Source organism: Buteo buteo, chromosome 4 (genome assembly GCF_964188355.1).
Source record: "Buteo buteo chromosome 4, bButBut1.hap1.1, whole genome shotgun sequence".
Classification (NCBI taxonomy): Eukaryota; Metazoa; Chordata; class Aves; order Accipitriformes; family Accipitridae; genus Buteo; species Buteo buteo.
The window spans coordinates 37,932,872-37,952,548 of record NC_134174.1 but is presented as its reverse complement, the minus strand read 5'-3'; the positions used below and the strand labels follow the sequence as shown (position 1 = coordinate 37,952,548).

Here is a 19,677-nt window from a genome sequence, read left to right as displayed (position 1 = left end):
AAAAGTTTCAGTTACCCACAGTATTTTCAATATGTCCTCCTGTCACACTAATATAAAAATTCCAGTTTTTAATCCAACCATGATCAGTGTAATCAGTGAAGATATCGCACAAACTACACAATAGCCACAACCATAAGAAAAAGTTTACTTTGCCAAGATACTAATTGTAAGGCGACCAAATCGTCGTACAGTATAATTTCCTGGTATGACGTATTAAGGAAAAAAGACTACATACAGCCTAGTCTTCCACTGTACTTTCGAGAACGCTACTGCAAGATTTGACACGTGACTTTACAAGGGGGAAAAAAAAAAGTGTTATAATTATCTTTGCAATATACTGATAACAGTTTATATAATGCTCAGATATTAAAACTTTCTAGCTACTATAAAAAACTATCTTTAAAGCTATGATTACTCCCGATCAATGACAAAAAGAGAATAGAAACTGATCTTACTTCTTGCTGCTTGCAAACTAAAACTGAACTCTAGGGAGAGAAGTAGCCAATACATTTCTGCAGTAAGAAAACAAATTCTGAGATTTTATAGAATTGTGTACTCACAGATGAGATAGCCCCTTGATTTGTCTTCATTTGCTTGAATCGTAAAAAACAGAGTGAATTTAGCAGGCTATACAGAAGCACCTGCATTATTTTGTGACCAACAGCACATAAGTATATTAGCTCAAATCTCTTCATTTGGATATCACTACATGAAAAGAACGCTGTACACAGAGGGAACAAAAAAGAGTTACAGAATCCCCCATGCCTTTTATTTTTTCTCTTTTTACTTGATGAGTGTGAGGCAAAATGTTATGGATAAAACCAACATGTAGTGAACTTGCATTATGTTCAAATACAATTATTCAATTTTGACTTGCTTCTGGCTTTGCTGTTAGACACGAATAAAAATCAGAAAGAAACATTGGTTTTACCATTGTGCCCAAATTTAGTCCAAGGAATACAGAGCCTGAACTTATAGAGCACCAAATAAATCTGAACACCATTGAACAATAGAAGTGATCATTAACAACTTATTCAAAGACTGTGGGGAAAAAACCATAAACGAGGTATTAAAAAGTAGGGAATTATTTAGTTACAGTATTACGATTTCCAATTCATTACATTTTTAAGGCAAAAATCTTATAGTAACAAAACACATTACTAATGTGTACTAAAATAAGGTTATTTACTTAAAAATGATACATTGGACATAATCTGTGTACAGAACAAGCAATTCATGGTAAACTCAATAAGGCACCTTCTAAAGCAGATGCTGTACAAAATACATTAGTGTGTTACATTTTTAAAGGAGTATTCTACACTTCTGGCATATAACACACACAAGAGTGTGACCATTTGTCTCATTCCACTCTCTCATATTTTATTTACATCTTCTCTAGGTTAACTACAATGTTATTTATTCTTCTTGTATACAATATAGTACATTTCATTTTGGGCATGGCATGTCAGAGCACAAATGTCACTACATGATGTGGACTTCTATAGTTGCATTCAATGGTAAAATATTACCAAGCAACAATTACATGAGATTTGTTCAAAAATTAGAAGTAATGTGCACTCCACTTCTGCTATACAAACCAAGGCTAATATACCATGGCTCCATAAAGCACTGTATCGTGCAACATTGCCAACCATTTTTAGACATCACCCCTATTTGGAATAAAGACTGTGAGCACAGGATAAAGACTTTTGACTTCAGAGGCACTGTCAGAAGAATGAGGAAGTGCTAAATCATTCTAATATTTGACAGAGATGAGCGCATAACTTCTCTTTAAAAATATCTGCAATAGCGAAAGAATGCTTTTTAACTTAATTGCTTTTCAAACATTTTAGACCATTAAAATACAGTCTGTGAAGATGGAATAGATGAAATGTATCCAAATAATTTGTTTTATAAACACATTCAAATGGTCATTTAGATCAAGATCTAAAATTTGATTCTAGACTACTATGGAGGTAACAAAGTATTAATTTTACATTTTATTCAATACCTCAAAATAGACTAATTAAGAAAATAATTGGGAAAAGTAATGGATATTGGGAAAACTGTCAGTTTCTTGAGTAAAACTCAGGAAAAAAAATCCTATCTTGAGTAAAACTTAGAATAAAATCAAAATGTAAGCCTACATTTTTCTGTAGGAATACTACGTTTCTTGTGGAAATTACAAGTTAACCAGGAACACAAAACCTTTCCTTTCAGTTGCTGTAACCATAAGAATTAAATAAGTGATTCAAATTATTTTCCACCTAACTGAAAACACATGGAGTAGGTTAAATAAACACAAAAAACCCCTCTGTATATGAGTGTTTAAGAACTTGCAAGGCACAATCTTAATACTCCCCAAGGTGTTTTCCACACTTTTGATTTTTGTATTTAAAAAAACCAAACCAAACCAACCAAACAAAAAAACCCAAACCACATTTGTCAGTTTTGGGGGATATTTTTTTTTTTGATGACAAATGCTGAAAATTTTGACCAGCAAAATGAGATTAATCACACTCCAGCAGAAGCAGCCTATTACCCTCCCTGACCTTAAAGGTTTCTGAACTCTACAGCATTGCATAAAGCAACAACTTAGCTTTAGAGTCTGCACTAAGTATTCTTAATTATGTAAAAATTAACGGGCTACCTTTGAGCGAAGGTTGTTTTTTTTCCCAAATGATTGTTAAAATATCAGTATAGACATACTTAGGCTCCAAACAGTGAATGACTTTGCATGGAATGTAGGTATGTGCTCAAGTGCTTTATACAACCAGATCCTTTAGCAATACTGTTTTTTTCAAATATCAGGGAATCAAGGAATGCTAAAGACCTAGCAGCTCCTGTTGAGGACAATGACAACTGCACATGCATGATACATTTGAGTATGAACCTAGCAACTGAAGTACTGAAAAATTAAGGTTAAGCTTAAGGTGGAAAGATTTTTTTTCTTTCAAAGATCATCTTTGCAGCAGCCAGCTCACTTCTGTATTAATGTGTAAATCAATTTAGGTCTTAAGATGTCTACCAAAGATCACCACCCTATTGCCTTGCACATGCCTAAACAAAGGATAATAAAATAAGTGAATAATTACAAATTATTGAAATTCATGCTTCCAGCAGTAGCTTCCTGAAGACTTGGGAAAAATGAATTAAAAAATTCACAAAACAAGTTTACAGCTAATAATGCTGTGGTAACTTCTAAAAGAAATAAAACAATATTCTAAACAGGAATGGGTTAATTTAAACAGACCTCCATGCTCTGAAACTTTAAGCTAACAGGGTACCTACATAAACATTTTTCCTTCTTACTGATAAAAATCCTAGAGAAGGAAAAAAAAAAAAAAAAAAGCTTATCCCTTACTTTTTTTGGCTCATACCAAATATTTTCCAACTACCTGTGCAAAAATTATGTGCAAAGACATGATTAACAATTTCAAACTCATCGTGTATTTCTTGGCAACGGACGGAGAAACATTTTTTTAAAAAGCCCTTTATCGTGAGGATTGTGGCACAAAATCATGTATCTCTTGCTCTTTTCAAATAAGTTAAAACCATAGCTGACACACCTATGAACTTCTCAGCCAGAATACATATTAATACTTAAAGGCATTACTGAACAAAAGTAATGACTTTATTTTTTTTAAAAAAGAAATGTCCCTCAAAATAGCTAGTTTTCTAAAAAATATGTAGAACTGTTAAATAAAGTCTGTACATCAAAATAAAAAATAAAAATACTGCAATCTTTTGCCTGACCATTTACATTATGTGAACTACAGAATTTTAAAACAACAAAAAAATGTTATAAGTTTGTAATTGTTCACAAATCACATCAGTTCTGTATTACATTGTCTTCTATCAGTTGTATTTTCAAGGGAAATTTAAACATATATCAAAACAATCTCCACGTACATATTTTAAGACATCAAATAATCTGGCATAAATCAATCTGAGGTTTTAATATTTTTCATCAATTTTAATATTACTCATAAATTTTTTTCTTCAAATCTCGACTATGGCATGTGTGTGTGTGTGCGCGCATGCATCTAGTTGTACACATGTACCTAGGACTAGGTGTTTTTTGTTTTGTTTTTTTTGCTAAAGCACAAAACACACCATATAAATAACTTCCCTTTTTAAAGTTATCTAGAACAAGATTTACAGTACAAAGTTATAGGCACTTAAATTATCAAATAGGTTCAATGGTTCCAATACTGTGTGTTTATTCTTCAGATGATTCATGCATTTGAAGCTTTAACTTGAGTTATGGTACTATTTTCTAACTTCAAAGTAGAAGTGCCAAAGGAGTTATAAATCAATAATTCTGCCTTACAGTAACCTCATGGAGGGGTTCTGGCTTTTAACCAACTTGTCTGGATCAGTGAAGAAAAGGAGGGAACTACAGTTTCCTGTGCATGCCAAATACTTGGCACAATAAGACCAAATTTTGCAATTATGTTAACTTACTTTATCTTCATGAACTATCTTTCAATGCCATTCCTCCCAAATGTGCTTAACTAGAACTTAAAACACCCACTGATTTACCTTGGCCCAATCTTGAATTTTTTAGCTGTTGACTAAGTGGCCCACAGACATGGTCTCCTGCATTTACATTAGGGCAACCCAGCTCAAAATCTGCATGTTGTGGATCTTATCTTCAACAGTTCACATATTCAGTTCTCCTGGTCTTGACCTTTACTGTATTCTCTAATCTTCTGAGTGCCCAGCCTGTGCTTCCTGCCTTCCCTCTTTTGTGTCTGAAAATGAGACTCGTTCTCAAGCCTTTCAAAACTTATCTTCTGCCTAGCTTTGTCAAACGATGAAAAAGCATGCTCCTACAGCTGACTGATTCCCTCCTGTATGGAAAAAAGTTCAGAGCGCGACAAGCACCTACGAGTAGGTCCCAATAAAGTAGAAAGGCAAAACACAACATCAGTGGTCCTTCTGTTAAGATGTATTCTACAGCAAAAATGCTGTTGCACGTGGCATTGTGAAAAATATGCCAAGTTTCATAGTCATACAGTTATGGAGCCCACTAGATTGTGAGATGACCAAGGCAGTCTATACCTCTAAGAGAGGTTGTTTCAAGCTCTTTACAGACTTAGGTAGGCATTCCTTAATTTTTTAATGGTTCACATTTTTGCAGTTCTCCTTGTGACTAAAACAAGAATAGAAATAAAATTAAAACTGAGATTTTGGAAGATAACTTAATGGCAAGGAGTAAATTCTGTAGCAAATCTGTGATCGTGGAGCCACAAAATGCATGGAGCCCTGACCATAAAACTTTGTTCATTTAAATGGTTTCTTTTCTATTCCAAATGACAGCAAAATAATCCTGGCACACACATAAAGGCATAAGGACTGTAAAACCGAGTAGTATCACAAACAGATTCATAACCTACAGGCTGTTTCACAAAAACTTGGTATGGATTGACTAGGTTTTATCAGGTAGAAGGCAAAAAAAAAAGCTTATATTCTCCATCTCTGTTGAATCCATATAGCTTGTTAGGCTTTCACAGAAAGCACTGTAATCTGAACATTCAATTCAGTACCCAGAGTTTTACTGGAGACTCACTAAGTACGCCTGAAGTCTCAATGCAGCTCAAACAAAACCAAAATGTGTATTTTATCAAGGCTGTCCATATACATAGCATGTAGTGTATAGAGGCTCTCAGTATCACAGTCTATGAAGTACTGAAAGATTTGATTAGCAGCCTGTAGAAGTGTGCTGAGAAAATACACTGAATCTCAGTTATTTCCTCTTTCCACATAGGTCTCACCCATGTTTGAGTGAAAAGATCTAGGAGTCCAGCTTTGCTCTCCAATGTCAATTTACTATGTCAAATCTTTACATCTTGTGATTCCACCATCTTGGCAAGTGTCTTCTTGATCCTCAAGGCAGTGAGCCTTGAGGCAGGATTATGAGCCCAGCATTCAGACATTAATTTCAATATTGCTCTTAAACACTGTAAAATAAAAAACAAAGGAAAAGTATTATAACAGCTGGCAGAGCTGAAGTGTATAATTTTGGTTCACTATCAAGCCCAAATTCTAGAACTCTTAAGTCCAAATGTGCAACTTCTACATTTTCTGCAAAATTGCTGATCAAGAACTATTATAAACAGATCAGCTAAAAAAACCCAACCCAAACCAAAACAAAAACCAAAAACCCAACCCCACAACAATCACTTCCCAATCCTTCTTATATTACAGTAGCTGGAACTAACTTAAATGTTTTCTTTACTTTCACAAAGATGCATTACCAGAACTTAGCATTACAACTCAAGAACAGTGGTAAAAAAATGGTAGCAATAAGCAGAAAAATCTCTACATATATGGCAGAAAAACTGTAGACAACTTTTTCACTGAAAATGAAGATGTGACAAAAGTTCTGTCAGCAGTCAAAAAATAAGGAAAAAACGGGGAACTCCTAAAAGAAATCAAGGATTTGGGGAAGAAAGGATATGGCATATCTAGCTTGCTATGTGAAATAGTTATGTCTTATTTACTGTGTTCAAGCTGTGGCCCTTTAAAAACACATTTAAATTTAATATTTCAGTTACATCATGGCTTGCCCTGGAATGTACCAGAAAAAAAAGGAAAAAAAAAAATTAAATCTACAAACACAAAGAAATCACTTCATATTCCATGAAAGACATGCCACAAACAAATATGCTATATACCTTAAGACTAGTAAAACCAATTAAAAACTCATTTAAGTTTTAGCTCCAATCAACACTCTGAAAAATATTCCACTGTCTAAAAAGAAGATCTCAGGTAGAGCAATATTCATACACTTGGATGCTGCTTAAGGGTATCTTTCCCCTCAGACCACTGAAAAGATACATTAAAAATGTGGTATTTTGAGTAGCTTACTCCTATTGTTGCTGTGAGGTTTTCAGAATGTCTGAATGTAGTCTCTATTTTACAATATTTTAATATTTATTAAACTAAAATCCCCTTCCATATTAATGAACAAACTGAACTAATTTTTCCTTTCAGCATACTCACTTCATCACTATTCCATCTATTTGATACTACTGGGCGTAGGCGTTTGACACACACCACTTCTCTCATGTCCTCGTAGGATGGATCATTTGGCACCATGTCATAATATGGCAACTGATACTCTTCAACAATACCTGGAAATAATTGTGAAAGATCAAGAACCATTAAAAAATAAAATAAAACAAAATAAATCTATATATCTACTCTCAGATTTCCTTAGCCAGGAGCAAAAATTAATTTAATTCTGTGCCAAGGAAAACCCACCACACCGCTATACTGTGATAAAAATCTGAAAATTTCACTGTAACAATCAGACATTTACCAGAAAAGCTCCAATATTATGAACATTAAGTTTAACAACTACAATAATTCCTTGCAGTCCCTTTGACTTTGATACCCAACATAGAACATGACACCTTCTAATCCAGTACATGCTACAAACAAACAGGGAGAAAGCACAAGATGAAAGAAAAAGAGACTACAAGTAAAGATCTATAAGGTCACAAAAGAAGAGTGAAAGAAAAGGAAGGACGAGTCACAAAAATACATGTAAGGAGAAAACTGAATGACAACAGAAATGCAGGAAAGTATAACAGAAGAATAGTATCTTGTCAATTACATTTTAAAAGTTTTATTAACAGCACAGGGGTGAAATACATCTGCATCCCACTATTTCTCCCAGACTAGGCACTCTGCTTTTTGACCAAGGAAAAAAAAGCTTGAGATGCTTAATTGTAAGAATCAAAAAGGTTTAGCTCAGTGATTTTCAAGCAGTGCTCTGGACAGACTGTTACTAGTGCTTTTAAAGAATGCAAGCCTATTGATAGAGCAGGCTTATTATATTATTTCCTGGAGAAGTACTGTTTAAGTGAGACAAGGGCATGGTAGATCTTATAAAGAGTATTTAAAAAGTTTACCTCCTGTGACGCAACGCCGAGCCATTTCCCAAATTATCAGCCCAAAACTGTAGATGTCAGCCATGATGTACGGTTGGAAATGGTTTTTATTCAGGCTTTCATCTAGGACCTCTGGAGCCATGTAACGTTTTGTTCCCACTCTAGTATTCAAGGGAACATCAACTTCGTTTGTGTCACTGTATGAAAATATTAGTTAGTGAATTGTGGACTATTACAAAACATGGTATGAAATCCTGTATGACGCAATCACTACACTGCAAAACTCCCATTTACAAATTAAATTATTTCGTTTATTTCACTCTCAATACTACACTTACAATACATTGTACCTCCCTGAAAAAGATTATCTAGAAAAATGCTCGTGAGTATGGAAGTTGAGTTTACCGTTTCTTTTGCAATACAGTGAAAACACATATGAAAAAACTGAATTAAAAATCACTATAAAGATGAGTATATTTGGTTAACAACCCAGAAAATTATTTGCAAAGGCTTATGCTTTCTTTCAGGCTCTACTGTAGCAAAAGACAATTTTCTGGCTCCATTGAACTTTAAAAATAAGTATTCAGTAATACTACTATAGTATTACTTCTTCAATTAAGTTTCAACTCCCTTTACACTGTTCAAATTTTCTATGGGATAATTTATAATAAAACTACCTGATAGCAATTACTATGAAAGGCCAGTTTTGAATAATGAATGAATTATAGTCTCCTCTTCCTCTTATTTTCCACAAGAGTCTTTTCTTTGTTCTCTTAACAACCTATTTTCATCTCGATGCTTACCAGCATTCAAAGGAAGAACAGCATTTTACTCTCAAAACTGAAAAAAACTGAAAGCATGCAACCAAATGATTTCATCTTCCTTTTAAATTTGGTATCTGGTGCGTTAAAAAAAATTATATTAAAGTTTTCCCATTACAGAGGATTTGTTCATCTACCTGTTAAACTTGACTGCAAGACCCAAGTCAGCAATGCAGCAGGTTCCATTTTTCTTTATCAAGATGTTTTTACTCTTCAAGTCCCTGTGTGCAATAGCAGGCTTGCCTTGTGTCCCATAAATTTCTGTGTGTAGATGGCACAGACCACATGCAGCAGAATATGCCAGTTTGAGGAGAGCCCTGTTGTCTAGTGTAGTGCATTTCAGAAAATCATACAACGATCCATTTTCATGATAATCTGTAATCAAGTAAAGCTGTGTCCAGGAGCCAGTGCCTTTAATATCTGCAGCTATGAAACCTATGAAATATAGAAACAAAGTTACAATTTATTTGTACTTAATTTTTAATACAACAGATTTAGTAAGAATTCCTAAAGCTGTATTGTCTTGGACTGTATCAAAAGATACCTGTTCCCCTTATTTTGGAAAACTAATGTAAAAGCTCAGATTTCAACTATACATGAGGTTACCACTCCAGCCTTCCAGCAAGGAGGTTGCAGACACGTTTCCAACCAAAAGCAGCAAGATTCTACCCTTTCAGTAACATTTTATTAGCATACATTAAGGGACACCCATCTGGTTATTCACAGAAGCCGCCACATACCCCTCAAGCCACCCACTAAGAAGTCCCCCTCCTTCACCCTCACACAAGCCCTCCAGTAGCCAAACAACGTACTGCTTCCTTACCGAGGATGTTTTCATGACGCATTAAAACAGTTTGGTAAATCTCTGTTTCTCGGAACCAACTGGCTTCTTCTGTGGTGAAAAACACTTTCACTGCGACTTTTTCACCCCTCCATTTGCCCATCCACACTTCACCATATCGTCCTTTTCCAACTTGCCTCACCATCTGAATTTGTTTGGCAATAGTGCGCTGAACCTAGGGAAGAAAAAAAAAAAAATAAATGAGGGGAAGGTGGAGGAGGGAAACCCAGTGATTAACCAAAACTACCTGGACAAGCTGCTTCTCAAGCTTGGACTGCTTTGAATTTTGATCCCATTGTAAAATTTGTTCTATATTATTTTCCACTACTCCCATTTCAAACTCGTTATTGCTGCCTCCATGGAAGAATTGTGTAAGAAATCCAAAAAGATTAAATCAGCTCAACTTCTTATTTAATTCAGACGCATTCTCTTGCATTCAGTTTGTTTCTATTTTATAAATAATTACAGTCATCTGTCTCGGCTAATTTTTAGGCAAGTATTAGATAGGATGGTGAATCAAAAATGATGAACAACTATCAGCCAATAAAAAGCAGAACTATTTCATCAGACAGTGGAGACTAAGGAAAAAAAAACAACTTTGATTTCGTTCAATTCGATACTTGTATTATCCATTCATTGCATTTTTTATCTTAAATGTCTGTAGGTTCTAATTTTTCTTTATATTTTGCTGATGCCAACAGTTTTCCTAACATATAATCTAATTTTGCACTTCATTTTAGTTAATTATGTGAAGATGGGCTTTCATACATGTTTAGTTTGTACTGTATCTTTCACAGTAATTGCATATAAAATAATTAACATATTGTATGGATAAACTGCTTTGTTCTAGGCATTAGGTACAAACCAAACTTTGTATTCAATGGACAGAAGTGCAGTGAAGAAAAAAAATAAAATATCTTAGTTTATGATTTACCAACAACGGTAGTCCTGAACCACTCCCAGAACTCTGTGACTGGTCAATAAGGTCTTTTAATGACTCCCCAGCTGGAATAAATGCTTCGTCTTGTTCCAGGTCACGATTATAACAGTGCCTTTTTGCCATCGACTTACAGTAATGCCTGCAAAAATAACAGAAGAAGTTAAGCTGAACTCCAAAACACTCTTCAAAATGTGGTAAACTGAGCTAGGAAAAAAGCTATTTAAATGTACAAGTTTTCTTAGAAGAAAAAAATAATAATCAGATTTTATTGTTGCTTTTTTTTTCAGAAATGTAACATTTTTTTTTTAATATTAAGAAGTTGTTGTAATGCAGGTAGAGGCACGTCAGTTTATTATGAGTCAGGCGGAAAACCAGCATTCTTAATACTCAGCTCACAGCCAGTGTTACTAGCATAACATCGCTGGTTTTGGTTTAAAGTAACAGACTGAACCTTGAACCATGGCAGATGAGGCTGACACATGCACATTTCTGCTGATACTGCTAGAACAATGACCACCTCCAGCACAGGGCTGGAGCTGACAGAAGCAGGTATAGTCTCTTAAACTGCACCTGCATGAACTGCCATAGCTCAGCTGGTCAATTATTTAGTTTTGAAACACAGCAGAAAAAGTTACAAAACACATTCTTGTTGCTTTAGGCTTGCAAAAGCATTTCACAAAGGTAAGTCTCAGAAGTAGATGGAATTTAACTATCAAAAGTGACTGAAGATCCAAAACCATAAAAAGCATTAAGATATTTCTGTTTACTGGATGCTATAGCATCCAAGTTATATGTAGCTTAGAAAACTGTAAACACTTAGTAGCCAGAGGAAAGGATCAAATTCACTTAAATTCTATGCTGTGAACATTTAATTTTACCTAGCAATGCAAACTGCTATCCACAAAAGTGTGAAATTAAATTAGAAGAGTTTTACTTCCAATCTTTTTTTGTCAGAAATACATATGATTAACTGAGTACATTTATAAAATAACTGTTCTGCTTACATGCATTCGGGAAATCAAAAAGGTTGCCAATAAAGAAAATGCTTTCCTTACTTGTAACAAAAGCAGCTAAATAAGATGATCATGACAATTATGCAGACTGCCATAGAAATCAACACAGCCATCCAACGAATGCTGCCATCAAAAAGCCCATCTATTTAAAAAGAAAAAAAAAAAAAAAAAAAAGGAGGAAAGTTTCCAAAATCTATTAATTAAACATTTATTGTAAATGGTTTATTTAGGGATATTTTAATATACTGTGTATATGAATGTGCACAAACTGAAACACAGGAGTTTTTTTCTGAACATCAAGAAATACTACTTTACTGTGAGGGTGATCAAACACTGGCACAGGTTGCCCAAGGAGGTTGTGGAGTCTCCCTCCTTGGAGATACTCAAAAGCTGTCTGGACATAGTCCTGTGCAACTGGCTCTAGGTGGTCCTGCTTGAGCAGGGGGGGTGGACCAGATGATCTCCAGAGGTCCTGTCCAACCCTCAACCAGTCTGTGATTCTGGGACAGTATGTGGAGCCACTTGCAAAATGTCAGAAACTGATGGATATAACATATCAGTTCATACGAAATTACACAAAATTTATAGTGTTTTAGTGTCAAAGTAAGTATTTACACCTGAAGAGCAGAGATAATTCCATTTGGATGACAACAAAAAAAAGGGATTTAACTTGAGATTTTAGAGTTGTTGATTTTGGTTCACTTGCTGGTTTGTTTTTAGGAAGAGAAATGAAGGATTTACAGCAGTAAGATTCTGAGAAGGTATTAAGCAATGGTTAAACCAGTATGACTCGTCTAGCAATGAATGAGTAAGCGCATGAAAATATAAACTCTTTTCACTGGGAACACCAGAAAAAAGAGGATGAATTTACAGTAGGTAACAGTTAACAATGTCAGAATACTGGGTTTTTTTTAAGATACATTCATCATGACAAAAGCACAGCAGAGATTAGGAAAACCATTTTAAAAATAAAAGAGAACAGGCTGTGGAAACAGAATAAAAACAGATCAAAAGATCACATGCAGATTAAGATATGAGCAAACTCAGTAAGAGAATAAAAATACCATGAGTGACTGATGGAGGAAAAGATTAACTTGGAAATAGAGTATGGAAGCGTAGTACAGTGCTTCATATCAAAATTACTTAGTAAGGGAAAAAAAAAGATCTGTGCACTACTGTAATTAGATTTTCTCCTTATTTTTATCTGTTGATCAGGAAGAACAGAATCCACATAACATTTATTATTAGTAGTGTGAACATCTAGAAGCTGTTTACCTGTACTATCAAGTGGTGGTAATGTTGGTTGTAAATCCTGATTGCAGAAATCAGTCCGACAGCACTCAATTGTTCGACGTAATTGTGCTTTAGGTGAGTCCTGTTCAAGGACAATTGAATAAATATTCAGAATTTGAAGTGATCAGCTAGGACGGGGACAGGTGATGCTACAGATACAGCACAAACAAAAGTTTAAGCTATTTTATTTAAAAAAAACAGTTCAATGTCACCATTTAATGTATGAGACAACTTCGCAGTGGCAGACAGGCATCATCTAATCTCTTTTGGTGCCTGCATTCTGTGTTCACATTTTTTTATTTTTCATGGAACTTTTTTCACTTGGTGCACAGAAATTGATCGTTCCTACTAAAGTTGCTATTTCATACATTGCAAAATTTTTAAGCTTGGTCAAAAGCAGTCAATCGTCTTAAGAGCAGTATTTATTTAACATACAAAAAGCCCAATCCCTTTAGAAGTTTTTCTCTTGCACTCATCACAGCAGCACTGTTTGCTTCAAAAACATCTTCAGAACACCATATAAAAGATGGAGGAGCATGAAAATTAATCTGGAAGTAACACATTAATATAAATACAGGAACAATTTCAGGAGATCATCATGGCACATCAGGTCTGATTTGCAGTAAGCCTAAACATTCACAGCTGTAACTGAAGTCAACAGTGCTTCCAAAAAGCAGTGCTACTGACAGCTACATTATATAGAAGCTCAAGTCCTAGAGACTTAAAATTCAGTATCCAAAACAGTGACAGCATGTGGGGGGTTGAGGAGGGGGAGCAAGCAACCCAGCTGGTGATTACTTTTGAAAGCTTTGTTTAATGTAAGCAGTTTGAAAAACAAAACAAAACAGAAAAGCAAAACCCAGTCTTCCAAGGCAATATTCATTTGCCCAGCTAGGGCTATATCCCTGTCTTCTAAACAAATCCTGGCTTTATTAACTGTTTTCAGTTCCAACTTTTGTAACAGATAAAGAAGTTCCAAAGGCAGCAGTCTACTTAATTATACCCCTTTAAATCAAAAGCAAGTTATATTCATGCAATTAACGATACACAACTCTTCTAGAATGGAAAAAAAAGTTTTATGTTGGACAGGAAAACATACACATTCAATAAACTCTGTATACATGTTTGTGAAACTTTAAGGGAGCTCTTGTGTAATCTGTGAAAACAACTCCTTATGATTATGCTCTTTCTGTCAAATGAACTGAAGAAAGCAAGAAATTCCAAACTAAAGTCAACATAATTGATCTGAAAGTTGTCTCTTCAACCGAGGAAACGGCTGACAGAAGTAAAAGGTTGATGTCCTCTGTTCATTTTGTCAGTGACCTACAGATACCTGCAGAGAACTCCAACAAGCTAGGATGCTATTCCAATCTTTGCTCAAACAACATTAAGCATTCTTTTTGTGTCCTTTCTACCACTACTCACTCAAAACTGTTCAGTCCCTTTCTCCTCAGTGGTAAATGGCAACAAACAAAATTCTGCGATTGCAGTTGTAAACTACAGAGATTTAAATGGCCTATGCAGTTTCCCTACATAATCTTCATGGACATCTTAAATTTTAATAATATCTCTTTTTTTCACCTTGCACTGGAAGTCTGAACCTTCATACTTCATGCAGCCAGAAGCAAGTGTGGGTTCTCCGTGTTCATCTTCCTCAATGATAGCAAAGCAATGCCCGTTAGTTCTGGAATAAACATATCACTTATGCTTTACCAGTATGTTTGTCATTTAATATGCAGCATTAGTTGACCACAAACCCATTAAGAATACTAGAATGGCAATATCTACAAAAGTTCTTCTTTAACACAGTGGTTACCATACAGTTTGAGAACAAAAGACACCCCTTCCCTCCCCCAGTATTTTCAAATAGAACACTATACGGATGTTTTCTCCAGCATAGTCTGTTTTCTACTTCCTCACCCCACTTCAAGATCGCTCGTATCCAACCGCATGTGTGCAGTTGTTCAGAAACAACTGAGGGGGTAGAAAAGCAAGGATCTAACTGAAAATGCTTACTAACTACTATTTTATAGGTTAAAAAAAAAAAAAATTCACTTGTGTCTGTTCTTGAAACTGCAATGATAAACTCGCAAAGAGAAGTCCCAGTACGTGAAAGGTAGCTATTTCAAGGTCAAAAGCTCAGCTACACTTTTCCCACACAAGTTCTCCCAAATATTCAGCCTTTAGGGCAAAACAAGCAAACAAACCCCCAAACCCACTTTCTGAAGTTGACAGTAACAAATCAATTACGTTCTTTCAAAAAAATGGCACTTCAATTCCCCCTTATCTCTTTATATGAATGATGTGATTTCTCTACTACAAGAGAATGTCAACAATATTTGTAAGGAATCCCAAACCAATTCACAATGGTAGGTCTGTGCTTTCAATACTTGTAAAATTAAGATTTTATTAAGTAAATAAAAATTTATCCATTCCCTCAACACAGATACTAAGGAAAACTAATCCAGAAATGTTTTTGTTTGCCAAAATATTTTTTTAAATGAATGTAAAGAAATGCAGATTTGGGAAGCATAATGCCATAAAATACCCTGCACATGAACACTGCATAAGCGTTATTAACTCTCTAACAGCTTTATTGTCAGAATAATGATCTATACAGCCATTAGTTCAGAGGCAAAAAATTAATATGGTCTATACTGACTGCAGACACTAGAGGGCGATGAAAAGCAAAAAATAAATACCAAAGGCATTGAAAGACAAAATACTGGATTGTAACTCAACATGTTCTAGGTGCAAAACTGTTTCTAAAATACTACCTGTGTTTACATTTAAAAACATAGTAGTGTTTATTCCACCTCCTTGGGTTCCATAAAAACTGCTTTATCTGCCAAGTGACAGCTTTAGAGAGGCTTAACATTACGTCCTGAAGTGAAGACTCAAATTACAGTAGCAAGTAATATGTTTTCTATTATGTATCTTTATATTAGGTCTTAAGGAAGAGAATAGAAGGGCCTTAAACATGGAACTGCAAATGAAGAGGAAAAAAAGGAAAAACAAGGACACTTCAGGACATGAAAAAAACATCTTGAGCAAGGACATAATCAGTGCATGAGTTTGTTAGGATTGTTGCGCCTATCAAAGTTAAAACCACCCTCCTGTCCCTGTATGTTCAGAGGCTTTTCTTTTTTTCCCCTGCCTTTCCCTCATACTCTCTAACTAATGAACATGTAACAAGAAGAATTTTCAGTAAATGGCTATGTTGCTAACATTACCTTTTGACTACCAGGTGGAGAAATATTAGACTAAGGAAGCAGGTGGTCATATCAGAAGGTTTTGATTTGGGTCATTTAAAAATACCCGCCCAGTTATAAAATGGTTACTTAAAACCTCAGTCCTTCAAAGCAGTTGCTGAGGGCAAAATGACCAGTTGTAAATGGTTCTAAGGCATGGTGAAAGCAGTACTGTTTATGTACGGATGACTGTGGGTTTTAGTGCTCAGCTTTCCACAGAACCAGTGAGTTTCTAATCAGTTATGGTCAAATCATCTGACGAAACCTCAGTCAGCACTCTAGAGATTGTTTGCCCTCTCACAAGCAAAAATGAGCCTCTTCAAAGAGCCTCTTCTATCCTATATGCAATACTTACATGCATGTGTTATTAATAGCATCATCTGGACAATGTCCTGAGCAGTAGCACTTAAGAAAAGGTAAGGTGTCCTCTGGAGCGAGTGTTACTCCATTTGCTTGTTTCTTTTGGTCAGGATTTGTCTTCATTCCTGTGCCATGAAGCATGCTGTCCAGATTTTGACCTGGACATTTTAAAAAAAACAAAGAAAATATTTTTGCATATCTCTGATAAGTGTTCGAGCTCTACAGGCAAAATACACCAATAGAATAATTATATTAACAAATAGTTGAACTACACAAGACATAAGAACTTCCTCTCCCAAGATTACAGAAGAAATTTGAGTTAATCCTTTTATTCTAGAAATACCTAGTTCAAATATCTTCTATCTTCACAGCAGATCTTCTAACCATAATTGATATAAACAGAAAGACAATATTTTCCCTTTTTGAGGTGGGGCAGAAAAGTAATGATGTAACTGGTAAGAATTTTCTGAAGAAAGCCTTTCTCATTTATGTGTTTAGAAAACCAAGATGCTGACCGCTTGATAACCACAACAGTATAATTTTATGCATGACTGAACACACTTAATATGCAATTTTCTAATTTTCTGAAGTAATTTTTTATGGATTCACAGTCTCATAGAAGAGCAGTAATAACTCCAAAATCTCTTGGGTTTTTTGATCTCTGTATGCATTAGTACTTCAAAACAGAGCTAAAGTAAATCTTGTTTGCAAATTAAATTTCAGTAAATGACATGAACATCCAAACAAACGAGCTTTCACAGAATAAAAATAGGGCTAAAGTAGCCCTCAATTCTCAACAGTAGGAGAGTTGAGCATCATTTGTTCTAGTTGACATTATTAAAGTGTTTTTGTGAACGTAGGCATTCAGAAGAAAAAATCCATCTGTTTTCTTCTTAGCAAAGAACATCCAGAAAAAAAACATTTAGGAACATTACCTGCCTCATTTGGAATATGCTTTGTGACCACTGCATGAGATGAGAACACCTTCACCCATCTCCTCCACCTTTATCATGCGCAATTTCACCAACAGAAAATCTCTTTCTGTCCATCACCTAACAGTATTCTTGGCTCCAAGACCTTAAGGTGTGAAACAAATAAAGCTAGAAGAGTTGCGAACAGACTACCACCTGCACTGACACGATTTACAGCAAGTGTCTGCAGGAGGCTCAGTGTGCAAGATAAGAGAACAGCCAGTTAGGGCCGATAGAAGCTTCTACAAATTCAGTTATAAATTAAAAAAGTGGAGGTACTTCAGTATCTCTCAAAAAGATTTTAGTCACAATAAAAATTTCAATTTATCTAAGAATAAAGAAAAATACTTTGACCAGAAAACTCACAGTCTCTTTTAACAATTCTTGTGGGTTCCTGTCAAACCCACTGAACACTAGGCTGTAATGAGAACATTACTCATATTGTACCTTGCTTGAAAGATGTGCAGAAAAAACTAGATTAAAACCCTGTGCAGATACCACCCTCTGTATCACTCTGTTGTTACATCCACTATATCATTCAGCCAAATGTACGATTAAGTATTTGTGAAATTTGATCTTATTGTTCTGAAAAAAGCAGACTTGCAGATTTCTTTTTCTGATTAATACAGCACACCCAGTACATTGTCCTGATTCAGCAATTTCCCTGAAAGTAATGAAACTGTGCCTTCTTCAGATACAACTAAGAGTATATCCTAAGAAAGCACTATTTACCTAAACCCTCAAATCATTAGCCATGTTTTATTTGAAATGTAGTTTTCAAACAGTACTTCAGTAATGCCTGAGTTAAATATTCCCAATACGTTCAGACTGCTAACAAGAGAGAAGGTCCAGTGCTAGAATAACGCAGAATTTACCTGTGAATAGGTACTTCTGATTTAACCAGAAGGAATTTTGCATGTATGAAATAGCAGCTCCTCCATCTGTCCTCTCTCTCTCTCCAGATTTCTTCCCAGCATAAACTGAAAGCTCATTTTAATACTGCGCTACAGAAGTTACACAACATTATGTATTCATATTTAAGAGATCCTTACCTGCTCAGAGAACAAGTAATTCTACTTAATATTTAAAGGAAAAGCCACTGCATATGTACAAATATTGTCTTTCCTTCTAATTTTGTTGAACTACTAAGGTATCTTTCCTAATTAATGTTACAAAAAAACCCCTTTATCTTCAGGGACATTCCACATGTTAAAAAGTCTGAATACTTTGTGATCTATGTCTCCCAGTCACTCATCCATCTTCCTACCCTGAGCACTGAATGCAGCATTTTTTCAATTCATTAGAAGAGAGATCAAGGAACACTTAAAGCATGGCTTCTGCTAGCTGAGAAGAGAAAGAACAAAATTTTTATGCAGGTCTGGGATCTTTTAAAGCAGTATTATTCTCTGTAAACTAACACTGAAGCATGACTACATGTATACCAACCTTTTATACTAAAACTGAGATGAAATAGATTTTTCCTCTTTATTATGATGGATAACAAGATTTATGAAGAACACATACCAAATAAAATCCAAAATAGATAACCATTTTCAAAGAACCAGCATCTTTGTCTTTTGTACAGTTTATACAGGCAAAGATTTTTATTCAAAGCAAAAACTGACTACAATTTCATTATCTTTGTAATGTGAAACAATACTCCACGGTACCCTGTTTTCATCTTACAGATAATATCTGAATTGCACAAGGAATGGGGAGGGGAAATCACTTCACTCTTGCATTTTTACTTTCTAAGACCATAAGGACAACTCTTATTAAACAGGACTTTAATTGAGCATCCAGGGAAGGAAGAGATTGGAAAATATTGAAAATGCTTGGTATCACTTCAGAAGAAAGTTTTTAATAGCCCCCGTCTAGATATTAGCCCTAACTGTATCCTTTACTGCAGTACTACAATTCATTCTCAGCATTTCAAGACTAGTGTATATCTTAAAGATGTTAGGTATGGGGAAGGGAGTTGAATGTGGAAGATGACTTGGCTTCCATTCACCTGAGATGTTAAGAGGGCAGATCAAGATCCGAATGCGGTCACAGGATGTTTCACTGCTGTTTTGCCTGGTTAATAGACACAAAAGTGAACGAAGGATATGCCTAAACAACATCTTGCTTCAGAAACCACCTGACCTTCTTGCTCTCACTATCCCCCATCCTCAGAGCTCCACCTCTCAAACATTCACACTGCTTTATCTTCCTTCTGGGAGCCGGACAGAGAAAGGAGGATAGTGTTTTAGGGATCTTGTGACACTACACTACTTGACGATG

General features: G+C 35.2%; 1 protein-coding gene across 1 annotated transcript in view; it reads right to left on the bottom strand.

Annotated features, from left to right (window-relative positions):
• Positions 1-125: 125 nt before the first annotated feature.
• The window catches only part of BMPR1A (bone morphogenetic protein receptor type 1A), an 86,648-nt gene continuing 67,096 nt past the window's right edge, over positions 126-19,677 (bottom strand). Inside the window, exons 4-13 of the mRNA XM_075025561.1 lie at positions 16,419-16,581; positions 14,394-14,496; positions 12,795-12,894; positions 11,562-11,661; positions 10,501-10,645; positions 9,549-9,741; positions 8,863-9,160; positions 7,926-8,101; positions 7,012-7,142; positions 126-5,966 (exon numbers count right to left, since the gene is read on the bottom strand). Coding sequence (XP_074881662.1) covers positions 5,841-5,966; positions 7,012-7,142; positions 7,926-8,101; positions 8,863-9,160; positions 9,549-9,741; positions 10,501-10,645; positions 11,562-11,661; positions 12,795-12,894; positions 14,394-14,496; positions 16,419-16,581 — 1,535 coding nt within the window. The 3' untranslated portion in view covers positions 126-5,840. The remainder of the gene's footprint in view (positions 5,967-7,011; positions 7,143-7,925; positions 8,102-8,862; positions 9,161-9,548; positions 9,742-10,500; positions 10,646-11,561; positions 11,662-12,794; positions 12,895-14,393; positions 14,497-16,418; positions 16,582-19,677) is intronic.